The 13014-nt window shown below is 36.3% G+C and overlaps 2 protein-coding genes across 7 annotated transcripts in view; one reads left to right on the top strand and one right to left on the bottom strand.

The window, feature by feature from the left end:
* Positions 1-13014, top strand: part of LOC149713512 (uncharacterized) — a 158913-nt gene that overhangs the window by 17659 nt on the left and 128240 nt on the right. The window lies entirely within an intron of this gene.
* LOC149713519 (uncharacterized) lies at positions 1139-5335 on the bottom strand. 5 transcript variants are annotated; one of them, XM_089848840.1, is made up of 8 exons: positions 3928-5335; positions 3580-3853; positions 3271-3522; positions 3127-3201; positions 2642-2877; positions 2528-2571; positions 1797-2454; positions 1139-1710 (listed from the first exon to the last, which is right to left on the bottom strand). In XM_089848840.1, exons 3-7 carry the CDS (start codon positions 3294-3296, stop codon positions 2413-2415), a joined length of 423 nt encoding a protein of 140 aa, XP_089704966.1. In that variant the 5' UTR covers positions 3297-3522; positions 3580-3853; positions 3928-5335; the 3' UTR covers positions 1139-1710; positions 1797-2412. The 5 variants fall into 5 exon arrangements, with proteins under 5 accessions (XP_089704966.1, XP_089704990.1, XP_089704997.1 ...); XM_089848864.1 differs by having other exon boundaries at positions 1797-2472; positions 3580-5331; XM_089848871.1 differs by lacking the exon at positions 2528-2571 and having other exon boundaries at positions 1797-2187; positions 3580-5328.

The raw sequence follows: 13014 nt of genomic DNA, 5'->3' as shown, positions 1-13014 counted from the left end.
ATATATATATATATATATATATATATAAATGGAGAGAGAAGTTCTCCTAACTTGGGAGGGTGAATTAGTCGATATCGAAGTACCTCGCCATCTCTCTTCGAGCCGAAAGTTTTCACATTCAGAATAATCACGGATGATGGCCGAGAGAGAGAGGGAGAATGAGCTTCAGGGACTTTCCATCTACATGGATTCGAATTGCCTGTATTGTGTTCTGTTGACTGGGCACGTTCTTTTACAACCCAAGGAGAGGGGTGGGTAGTTGGGAATGAAAAACATGTAGTGCTTTAATAAATGTAGTGCGTTAATGGTTGAGCTAGAGCGTGTTATATTTTTTGCCAATATACCTGTTTTTTTATCTTAATAAGTGCTGAAAATTATCCACAGAAGGTGTATATCTGATTTTATTGTATCAAGTAATTTGAGGATAATAAACAGACAATAATGATCATCTACTTCAAGCTGAATGAAAGGTTATATAATTTTGTATATCTGTTGAGATAACATATCTGCACATTGTAATCGGGTGCTCATTTTAGATAAAAATCAAATCTTAATTTCATACAGGGCTTAATTATCCATAAGATGGAAAGATTGTTCCTTCATGGAAAGAGCTCAGATTATTATTAATTAGATGCTAGGTTATAGTGTATCTGCTTGCCAGATAAAATTTCATCAAAATATGTTCACCCATTAATGCAAGATCGAGTAACAAACATTCACATTTATAATGTTCATGATTTGCTCTACAAATCAAGGACTAACACGCAATGTGTAACTCTTGTAAAATTATAAATGTCTTTATATCATCATCGCAGAAAACACCAATAAAAAGCGCTACGGTGCCAGTTATTAGTAAAAAAAGAAGTTAACATTATTCCATAAATGAAAATATGTTAAATTATTCGTACACCAAGTGAATGATATCGTTTAGTAACCGAGTCCAGTCCATGCAATGCAGTTAGAGTTCTTGACGGTTTGGAAACTACTGGAAGACGATCTGATAATCATCTGAAGCGCGTTTAAAACTTCTCAAACTATGTGCTTGTCATTTGATTGTCGATGTAAGAAGGCTCACGGATGAAACTTGCGATAAATTCGGGATCGAAATAGATATATTAAGATAATGATTGTTCATATGACCAGTATGAAACGTTATAATTTTAAATCACTTGTCAAAAATTATACAGCACTTAAAAATACATACTGCAAACGGAGCACGCAACCAAGTATTAATCTTTCAACCTTCACCTTTGAGCCGTTGTAGATATGGTCACTTATTGAAATGATCCTTATCTTGGACAATATTGAATATTTTTAGTAATAAATTTTAGTGCAGTGTTTAACGGATGACCAATTAAGGTTAAGTAAGAAACCGAAAAACAATGCTTATTAAATTTAGTAAGATCCTCTATTAGCTTTTAAACGGTGGCCCGGCCGGTAAAATATCATATAACATTTTTGACTCGAAATTGCCCTACACCCTGTATGTACTTCTCGATAATCCAACAAGAAATGAAAATGTTAAGCCATTTATATCAGAATTACGACATTTATCCCATCGCGAAACCAATTGATTACGGAAACACTATAATTTTCTCAAGAGTCTTTCGTGCAGCAAGTTGGAGACAAAAATAATTGAGTAGTTTCTCGCCAATTTCCTAAAGCGCATTCTTTTGTCGCAATGCAAACTCAGCGGCGGCTCTGTCTTCTCTAGAGAAATATATATAAATCATAAGTTCTTTAGAGATGTTCCGTAAGTATGACAATATCTATACTTCGTAATGCTAGAGACTTACAGGTCGAGCTAGTTCGAGAACGACAAGCGAGAATTGACTACACTCGGTTAATTTTGCAGTTCATCTTCCTATTCAGCCTGTACTAAGCCTTCAACAGCGCCCCACCAGGTGTCGCTTTACGAGAATTTATGAAGTTTCACCTATGTCACTTAGTAACCAGAGACAAACTTATGGAACATATGTTATAAACTTATGATAAATGCTACATGTAGTTGAAAAAAAAATAAATGAAAAGAAAGTCTCCGACTGTGATTACTTTCCAAGAGAGACAAACGGGACAGTCCAAAAAATAAGAGAAAAGGTCGATGCATCTTGGGACCAATGGGAATAGAGCCAAAACTTCGTCATTGCGGCCGTTTCGCATGATATAACCAACTAGTACGCTTAAATCCTTGAAAGAAAAACCACCACATTACCGCATCCATAACGCTAGAAAACTTCCATATGAATAGAATTTTCGAATACAGTTCTTAGAAACCTAAGACTTTCATATTTTATTTCACGGAGAAAGAAAATATAAATGCGTTAGTTCGATAGGTTTTTATACCTTTTATAAATCAAATACACGCCGTTTCGTACCCTACTAGCGAAATAGTCGTATCTTCGAATTACATTTTTAGCAGATTACAATGCTCCCAAAGAATATTGACGGGTCTGACTTCAAGGTTCATTTAAACTATTAATAATTTTTGGTCATTGATTTACTATTCTTGGTACTAAGCAACTCTTACCCACAAAGGGGTACAAATTCCCAAAATTGAAATCGGTCTAATTTCTTTATGGAGTAGAAAAGATAATGGGCTGTGGCCATGATAGTCTGTCATGTACCTTGCGCATGCCCTTACCATTTTTTAAGGCGATTGTTAAGTGCAACCGCGTAGCGCCATTGTATTTGTACGAGAACTTGCTTCTCTTTTTAAGACACAGGGGCATCCTCGACGTTTCTGTACCGTACCACCCTACTGAAACGCTGAGCATGCTGGGAGGACTTCGTTGCCGTAGATGGGACAGGGGGGTGCAGACTGCAACGTTAGAGGTTTCGGCTCCATCCCTATTTCCTTCCAGTTTCATCCAATTTACTCTATAAATTGCGGTTTTAAAAATTTATTATAATTTCACATATGCAGTCCATAGACTCCTATGGGGCTGTTATTTGTTTAAAAATATATTACAAAATATATATTTCTTTGATTAAAACTTAGCTTCTCTACGCAAAATAGTGTAAAGAAAAATGGGTTAATTTGAAATACGAAAAATGCGGGATGCTTTCTAGCAATACAAAACCGAGTAAAAAAAATATTTCTCTTAAATATCCAGTTACTAAACTTACGATAGTCGGCACTGAAATATAAAAACTTCTACTCTTGTAGAATTTCTTGAATTTGGGCCAAAAGATGGGATGGAGCTGGGAAAGAGAGAAAAAAAGTAAGTTTTCAAAAGAAAAATCTTCCGAAAAAGAGAATAAACTGCTGACCTAGCTCGCGAAATTTTTGAACTCATCCTTTCTATACTCTTTTTATTTTGACGCGAAAGAAACTCTTCTTCTCCTATCTTGGACACTCGGTTTGAAGCAAGAAAAAATGTCCAAAAAATCTTTTTTTCTGATATTATTATCGGCAGAATTTCTTTTCCATGAGAAAATGAAAAGAAGAAGAAAAAGAATTTGGTGTTTGACAATTCTCGAAAAATATGAAACAGCTGTCAGTGGCTTGACCATAGCTATTAACTTAAATGGTTATGAGAATTACTCTTTACAATATAACCCTATTTTCTTGGCTAATACTTGCTGCCCGACGTGTAATTTTTGAGCGAAGATTTCTCAAAGCCCCAACCGTTGAAATTCTTCCTTAGAACATTTCCAGCGCTTATGGATCTTTCTTCAAGTAGTATTGATGACTTGACAAAGAAAACCCATGTGGTACCACAATGGATAACAGTAGATGTCGAATTTCAAAAAAAATATCTTTATTTAAAATAGGGAGTGGAAACTTCGGGGAACATTTTCTGTTGAAAATATGAAATATCTGTATGATGTTTTTTAGAAACTGTTTTTCCAACTACAATTTAAAAAAAATGGCGCTTACTTAGGGTTAACCGTAAAGCTACAATTTTACGGGTATTAAATAATTACATTAATTCGGAAATTGTAATTGTTCTTAAAAAAAAGGGATAAGTATTTTTTTCAAGTAATTGAGAGGTAATAAATCGATTAACAGTAAAATCAGTTTATTGAATTAAATAGTGATCAAAGTTTAAATTAATTGTACTATCTGGACTTCAGTCAATTGATAAACATCACTCTTGAAGCTTGTTTCATCGCCCATGGTCCAAATCAAGTCATTTTTTTATAATATACTTGACAATCTTATTTATTAGGGGTTCGCCGCCGTTGCAATCTCGAGGGACTTCAATCAAGCCACTTCTAAAACCTTCCCTTAGTGTTACTGGTGTTACTGATGTCAAAATTGCAGTTTGATCAAATTTTATAACGAATTGTGACTATGCATAAAGAAAAATCGAAAAAATCATCCAAAATCATATTCTAGCTTACTCAAATTTAACCCTTATTTTGTGGCTCTTAGCGATTTGCCACCATGAAGCTGTATTTAAGGAAACAGCGGTAATTTAAGGCGTTTTTAAGGAAATTCTTAATCTCACTCCGATAAAACTACTACTTGTAAAATACCATTGAAAAATAGCATAAATCTAAGTTCTAAACGTGTATATAAAACAATTTTCAGTTCAGTTCTCTTCCGAAAATAATGTATGATGTCAAATTAATTAGATTCAGTTTCTAGCATGCATGCACCAGCTATATTTTAAAAACGAAACCTTGCCTTTGTGTTGTTGGTAAACTTCACAGGGAACGACTGTAAGAATTTCAATTTTTCCTTCTAAAAAAACTCTAGAAAGCTTTGGCTCTTAAGCCGCCGTATCTTCGTTTCTCAGATAGCACAAACTCGAGAAAAAGTATAGATAGGAGAGGGAGAGAATCTTCATTTAACTGAGGTTAGCGAAAGTCTTTAAACTGGAACCAACCGGGGTCGGAGATAAAAAGGAATTTATGGGGGATCACGTTCGACGTAGGCGTTTTCCCAAAGTATAAGAAAGCCAACTCGAGCGAAATCTATAACCAAATGAACTCATTAAGTTCAAAAAAGAGATCAATAGCCTCTCTCGCCTCCATCTGTTCAAAGTCCCACGAGTCGGAGGATTTTGCTTGAAAAGCAATTTCAAGAGAAACCACGTACATGTCTTCATAAGTACTGTGTAACTCTAGAAATTCACGTTTACGAAACAGCCTAATACCCTCTTGAGACGTACTCAAAATAAGCCAAAGTTAATTAAACAACATTGATTTAAAATACGCCAAGTTAAATTGAAACTATTAGGTGTTAAACATAACCACAAACATGTTTATGAAACAAACTTTGGTTTATTGAAGGACGTAACCGAGGCTTGCGGGACCACTTTGCCTACACTAGTAAATGGCAGGCTTGCTTTTATTTCTTGCAAGTCTACCGGGCCCGCAGGCCTCCGGTGGAGCCCTTTAAACAGGGTTTTAAGACCTTGTCTGAAGAGGGTAAGAAATCCAAAGTTCCACACTTATACTGCATCTATATATAGAAGAGGAATTGCTGTCCACCTTGAATATCAAAATTTCCATTTATTCTGCAAAAACAGTAGATAACCGAAAAGGCGCACTTTTTCTTTCAAATTCATGAAATAAAATCCCGCATCAATGTTAGGGCTAGCCTAAATGCTTCCCTACTTTTCTTTTTTCCTCCGACCGACGTGTCTCTGGGTGCGTGTTTGTACTATTTGGGTGAGAGGGGTGTGTGGGAATCTTTTATCTCGAAAAACCTCGTCCTTTTCTTGTCAAAAGCCAGTTTTTGTCATCGGAGGAGTCGGCGTGTAAAGAACAATCACCTATTCTATAGGATCAACTTAAGGAGAATTTTAACGCAGTGCCAGTGAAGGAAAGATAAAGGAGGTCTAGGTTTAGAAAGTGTGACGTAGAACTCCTTTTGTAAACAGAATTGGGTGATAGACTTATCCATTATACAGGGTGTTTCTGATTAGTCTGTCATAAATTAAGGGGGATGTTCTTTGGGCAATTTTGCCGTCCTGGCCGGGCACTGTTGTAAAGTTAAAATTGTACTATTTTACGGATGGTCCCTTATATGTGATTAAGAAACTGAAGGAAGAGGCTAGTTTAATCCCTAAAACACTCAATTCAGGGTCATCCCTGAAACACTGTAATTATAACTCAAAAACTATGGCGCGGACGGCAATATGAAATTGAACATTTTCGGCTCAAAATCGCCCTAAGAACATCCCCCTTAATTTATGGCAGACTTATCAGAAACACCCTGTATATAAGATGAGAAATAATGAACATCGAGTCTACTTGTCCCCATAAATCCGTTTTATACGTGCAGAAAAATTATTGTTTTTAACGCATTGAAATTAAGACCGCAAAGTTTAATCCTAAATGTCTTGTACCCAGCTTAGTTTGCTCCATTTGAAAAGATATTTTGGGTCCGCATAACGTTGCAGCACCTACATACCTTCAGTCGACAAAATTAAAAGAAAAAATGTATTTCTTATAGACGACAGACTATTTTGACAGTAAATGTCTGAAATTCTTAATTAAAGTTTCTGTTCCCCAATTGTTTTCAAGATTGTAATGCTCCTCTCGAACTAGTTGGAAAGAAACACCGCTAGGACAATTTAATCAAGTCGCTGAGAAGACAAGCTTCTTAAGATCTTGAGAAAATCGCTTGAACCAACAGTGTCCAGCGTGACATCATATTAACAAGAAACAACTTTAGAATGAGAAATATAGTGGAGATGCTTGAGGGATGAGTTAGGTAGGGTTATAGCAGAAGTGTATGATACTCGAAGTACAAAATGGTAGAATACTTCTTTAAAGCAACACCTACAGAGTCTCGTTCAACAAATTTGCCTATATTGGAAGAATAATTGCTGATAATGGCACGACAGTAAATGTTAATGTTTTCTCTTCAGATGTTGAGGGTCAGCATAGCTTCATTTTAAGTCAGATCAAACGTTGAGTCTGCCTGAGTTTATCGAACAACTCATACGCTTCTGCACGAGTTAGGTAAGATGCCTAAGGAAAAGATTCTGGCAACGTCAGGAATGATGAAGATCTGGAGGCCAGCCCATATTGAACCGCGTGGGATGAATTTAAACAAGGGACCTACCGAGCAAAGGCTCTGGAATTCCCCGTAGATCCCAAGACGGAGAAGGAGAGGGGGTTGAAAAGGAAATTGAGGTTTTTGCACAAACTCGCAAAGAGACGATGAAGAGCAAACACGAAATGTTGTCCTAGGAAGTGGTAGAAGCTGCAGGTTGAGAAGCGATGAGGGAATGCCCGTCTATACCTACACAATATCGGATAACAAGACGGACAAAATCCCTGTAACGGATATATAGTTTCACAGTTTGAATCCAAGCATTAATCTGATTTTTCGTAAAGGCTGTGAAACTTGGATTTTGGTCGCCCATTAACGTGTAGCCTTATAGCGAATTCAGATTTTGTATCTTTTGCTAGAGAATGAAGGCAAGTTTTTGTAGTGTTTTTCTTGTTTCGTGTTTTAAACTTTTCGTCGAAGAGAGTAGTCTTGAATCTGGAGGTTTAGGGTCCCTTAAAGAATTAATGTAGTACAACTAAATAAACAGAAGATAATGGATGTTGATAGAAGATTTAAGATGTATACTATTGCGAAAGAAATATTTTAAATTAACTGTAAGCCTCGATAATCCAATAAGAAATGGTTGGTTATTACATCAAATATGGCGAAAGAGAAACGGGGGGGGGGTGGTTATACGAAACATACCATCTTAATTAATTCTATTTCCTGTTAGTTGTTTTTAACTCTTTTTTTACTCGCCACCAGAAATTAAAGATTTAAGTTAATTAAAGTGGTAAGGAGTCTTATTGTTGGGCGAACTAGTAATCTACACCTTTGGCCTAGGTTCTCATAGTGAAAGAAAGGGGATCAAATGGGATTAGTTCGTTCCTTGTCACGTGGGTTACAATTTTGGGCCCTCTCTCCAACACAAAATGCATTATTTTAAAAAAGGTTTCGTATTGATTGCGCAACTACAACCATCGGACGCTTTTTATCCTTGTCAAGATACTCACGAGATAGTAGCTCGTTGTGTGAGTTTGGGCTAACTTTAATGCCACTTTCCACGTGATAAGCGATAACTGTGTTCCCCCATCCCCTTTTCTCCCTTTGTTAAAATGTCTAAAAAGGTGCGTACAATTCCTCTCCTATTCTACCTCTCCCTGACAATACGTGCCGTTAGCCATTACGGATAGCTATAACTTATCGCAATGATATTGGTACAAAAACAAACCCATTTATAGAGCTGTGTGAAACCTAAAAGTAAGAAAGGTGATGATTGTAAATCGAAACGTTCGCAACATCAAACGATGGGAATCAAAACCTTTACACGTACGAAACTCGCGATTACAGAGACCTCCCTTTAACCTCAAACGTAAACCCGAAAACCCGTGTTCTCTAGCAAAGTTACGCCGCTCGGGTTCGAATTTATTTTGTGGATATTACCTTTCCAAGTGAAAGTAAGGCAAGGAAGTGGACGGGTACTTTCTGGCAAAGGTTTTTAGGATTTTTTCTCCAGATCCGGCGTCGCACCGCTTTATAACCGAAATAAATCTGCCTTACTCGTAAAAACATTGCCTTTGGTTGTTTTAGGGAGCTATAGTTGCTTGCTATGAGGAAAAAAGTCACCCCTATCGAGTAAATCTCGGCAGAAGTTTGGATCATCTCTGATTAGATGTTGTTCGAACTCTTATACTATAGGCTAATACTGCCCATGCAGGCCAACTGAACGCTTGGTATTTTAATCCAGATACTTTTAAACTGCGGATTTTGACAAAGATTTCTCCTCACTTTTCTTCTCGTGAATTAGACCAAGATATTTATAAATTTAGATTATTATAGGTATGAAAAGCTTCATTTAGATCATTAATCAAAATACCAAATACCCTCTGCCACCTTTTCAATGATCTGTAATAGTCTTTTACTCCTTTCTAGTTCTCATTGCACTTTTTAAAATTGAGAAATACAACATTAGAGTGTGAAATTACCCTTATTTTAATCATGTCTAACTTCGCATAAAGAATAAATAAATGTTCATGTAATAGATGAGAATGTTTTCCTAAACTGACTCTCAACAGGTCAGCCATTACATTGTCAAGAAGTAATGAGCTACTATTTAACTAACCTAACCTAAGCTAATCTTTAGAAATTTACTTATTAAATCGCCTCCATCACATAAAAATCAGTATTTCTATACAATATTTATGTGCGATTTGAGACTAGTTCATGAAAATTCTCTAAGTTTCATCCAATTTGAAGGAACATCAACCGAAAACGATCGTGTATTTAACCACTACCCTACCATACAAAGATTCTCCGTCCGACATTTAGCATGACTTGCTTTGATGAAGTTCAATATTTCATTTCAATTGGCCAAAAATTACTAACACAGATCTATTGGAACGAAGTAAGATTATACCAAGAAGTGATATCTAATTTATTAGGGAGAAAGTATGAATTCGCCACATTTCCAGCTTTACCTCCAGTCCGAACGTAGGTTCGGAGTTAATCCGCGCCTCTAAATTACAACCAGCATCTCATTGGTTTTTGAAATCTCACATCAGCGCGACGACTTTTCCGACTGAGGAGAGGCAAAATAGCCCGGCCTCCTTTGACGTCCCCCCTTGTATTTTGTGAAAGGGGAGTTGGGACTATGGCGCGCGAGTACTTAGGCATCTTATACCTTCTCCCTAATAAACTAGATATCACTTCTTGATTATACACGTTTCATGAAAATAGCTTGGAACTTCTTTTTCATGAAATTTTCCCAGAACTAGACAAAAATCTTGTACTCCTTGAGATTTAGGATCGTGTTTTGTTGTACTCGGCTTATAGTACAAAAAAGAAAAATACTAAAACAGCTCTCTGGAACCACCTTAGAGTTTGGGGTATCTATCTCGGGTTTAGTTCGCGACGAAAATAAATTAATTGCCTTAAGGCTCCTAAATTGGATTTTGCTTCACTCACCTTAAACCTAAGGTCGTATACTCTCAGACTACCTTTTCAAAGTTTTAATAGAATCCTAGCCTCTGGATGTGTATCGTCCTTCTTTTCAAAATAAGGGTGTAATTTAATGGTTGACACTTGCAGTTGGGATTGTACCAACAAGCAAGACGTATCTATTATGACCCCCTGGAGATATAAACGAAACTATAAGTTTATTAGCTCCAGTTTATATTTATCCTCAGGGGTTTTTAGTATTAATACTAATTAAGTATCGCTGCTGATGTAATTTTTATAATGCAACACAAAGTAAGCGTCATTAAAGTTGGATTCAGTAGCCTTTTCAGAAATAAATTGTTTACACGTGCGGTTCATTAAATATTGATCACGGAAAAATAAGATGCACGGCCGGACAATTACCATAGTAGTCTTACAGTTAGTATTTTTGTTCTTATGTATGTATATTAAAAATAATTTCTGATAAGTTTGCCATAAATTGAAGATATGATTATTAGTGACAAACTGAGTGGCAAGTGAACATGGGGTCTACAACATTTAGTTACCGAGATATAGTCTCACAAACATTGGGTCCCAAAGGCAAGGAAATAGTCATACATGTGGAGTAATAAGATTTAATTTTCCAGCGTACACACTTAACTCTTTTAATTGAACACTTCTGCTAGATAAAGGTTAAATAACCTTAATAGATTAAAGGCTGATATATCTTACTCCCATGTAAGGCTATTTCTATGTTATTCGGGTCAAAATATCTCCGTAACTAAATGTTGTGGGTCCTTTTAAACTTTGTACTCGTGCACATTGGCACACGCTTTATCAGGAATATCCTGTATATTAACGTTCTACAGTTGTTTTAATTCCTATTTATTTAAATTCTTATAACTCATGCTAAATCGTAATTGATTTTACGCCTATAATACAAATGATATTTGAACGGTACGAGGTAAGAGCTCTGGTGCAATGGACCAGAATCAAGGTATTTCACGGTAGACCCCTGGGTTGACCCTTTGTCATGTTGAAGCTGTGTTAATATTATAAGTACCTTCAGATATATTAAGCCCTTGTGTTTCTTCATATATATTGAAAGCTCATACGAGTCACCACTCTCGAATTTTATACATTTTACTTTTTCTAACAAACAGTTGAAAACGTAAAGGGTTAATACCTTAACGTAAACAAGAAAAATCGATTCTTTCTTTACAAATAGAGTTTGAAGTCTGAAAGCCAATATCTTTCGAATATAGTAGCAAGGGCAAATCGCGAACTTGGCATTGCCACGCTCGATGTCAAAAATCGCTATCTCCATAGCAACGTTAATCAAAACAATAAATAAGAACATATACTTCGTACATGTAAAGTCGTATATATTCAAAACTGTTAATAAGAGTTTGTGAAAATGCAGAATAAGCGAATCAAGCCCAAGCGCGTTATGTTAAAAATAAGGTCAGTGGGAGGGGTTTTAAAACCATCCGTGGCTGGATAATTTCTATTCTTTTCTAATCCTTGGACTAAAGTAACGTTAGGATGTGTGCAATACTTTTGAAATTACAGGTCAAGTTCAGTGGAATGTGTCGAAAAACATGGGGCCTACAACATTAAGTTACGGAGATATAGGCATAGGTCCCTAACAAAACCATATAGTCACACATGTTTATTAATTAGCTTTACTATTCCAGCGTACGCAGGCTTCTACCCATTTAATCGTACATTTTTGCCAGATGATGAAGGTTCATTAACGTTCTTATATTGAAGACTATTGAAGGCTCCTATGTCTTACTCCACATGTGTTACGGGCCGATGTTAACGAGCAAAAATCTCCGAAGCTAAAACCTCATGCTTTTTTTTTCTGATAATGAAGAGTTTTTAAAATTATTCTTGGCTCTTCATATGACGTGTGCTAAGTATATGTAAATGGTCTCCCTTCTTGCTTACACCAAGTTTCTGTGTAATAATCTCTCTTATCTAATGAAGAAACAAGGAGTAAGGAAGGAGAAAATTCCCATCTGTTCATGACGAAGAAATTATCCTTCTTTATCTCGAGGAAAACCGAGCGAAAATAAACCCTCCAACTCAGATGCAGAACGATTAGGCCTATATAGCTAAGCATGAAAGGGTTTTGGTAGAGTTTCTTGAAGTAATGGTTTGAGAACTCCTCCTTAAAAGGAGCATGAAGACTTCGAGGGAATTGATCTTACTAAAATAGGCCTAAAATGTTTATAATATTCACCAAAATATTAACTAGTGCATGTTAGTTTTACACAATCATTGCCAGTTAAATAATTAATTTCTAGGTAAACGAAATAGCAATTAAGAAAAGGGTTTGGTTAAGATGCGCTATCCCTTAGAAAAGCTGGTCTATTTTGGGCAACGCGAGCCTTTTAGAAGGCAAAGATTCCGTGGACAGTATGCTACAGACTGTGTTTAATAATTAAACAAACTAAGGTAAAGGTGCGTGGGGATAATCGCTTGTACCTTGATTATCTTTGTTCTAAGGGGGGAAAGTCTTAAAAGAGAAATTATACGCATGGCCGATGCATTTAATGCCACTACGATTCTCCCATCCTTCCTTATTAAGGGGTGACAGAAGTAAACTAATCAGAAGACAAAATGTCGGCTCCTGTGACACCCCTAACATTCTGACTAATTTTCTGCACACACTTTTTACCTTGCCGAAGACAGGAACCAATAAGAACTCTTGCTAAGGTCAGAGGGTCAGTCAACTCCACCCCTGACCCTGTATTATGGGAGCATCTTATGGCATTTGTTTTAAAGGGACTGTAAAGGTGTATCGACTAGTGAATAAAAAATATTTGAAATAATTTCTAGACAACACGTGACTCAAGATGCAATGACTCCACATGGAAAGGAACTGCACACTGTAGTACTTGCTTTTTCGTGAGGTTGCAGCACCGATTCCCAGATGTGGTAGTTCTCGAAATAAAATTCACTAAGCTTCTTTGAACCACGTCTTTCTTCAGTCACGTGTCTAAGACGTATTTCAAATAATTTTTACCCAAACACCGATTCTTCGTTATAGACCCTTTAAAGGTATACCTCAATGATCCTACAAGTATTTATGGTTATTTAATTTACAAAAAAAA

The sequence above is a fragment of the Phalangium opilio genome, unplaced genomic scaffold (assembly GCF_054372755.1).
Source record: "Phalangium opilio isolate 3A_F unplaced genomic scaffold, DU_Popi_V2 ptg000009l_1, whole genome shotgun sequence".
NCBI lineage: Eukaryota > Metazoa > Arthropoda > Arachnida > Opiliones > Phalangiidae > Phalangium > Phalangium opilio.
Note: the sequence above shows the minus strand (reverse complement) of the source record. Positions and strands in the feature narration are given on the sequence as shown.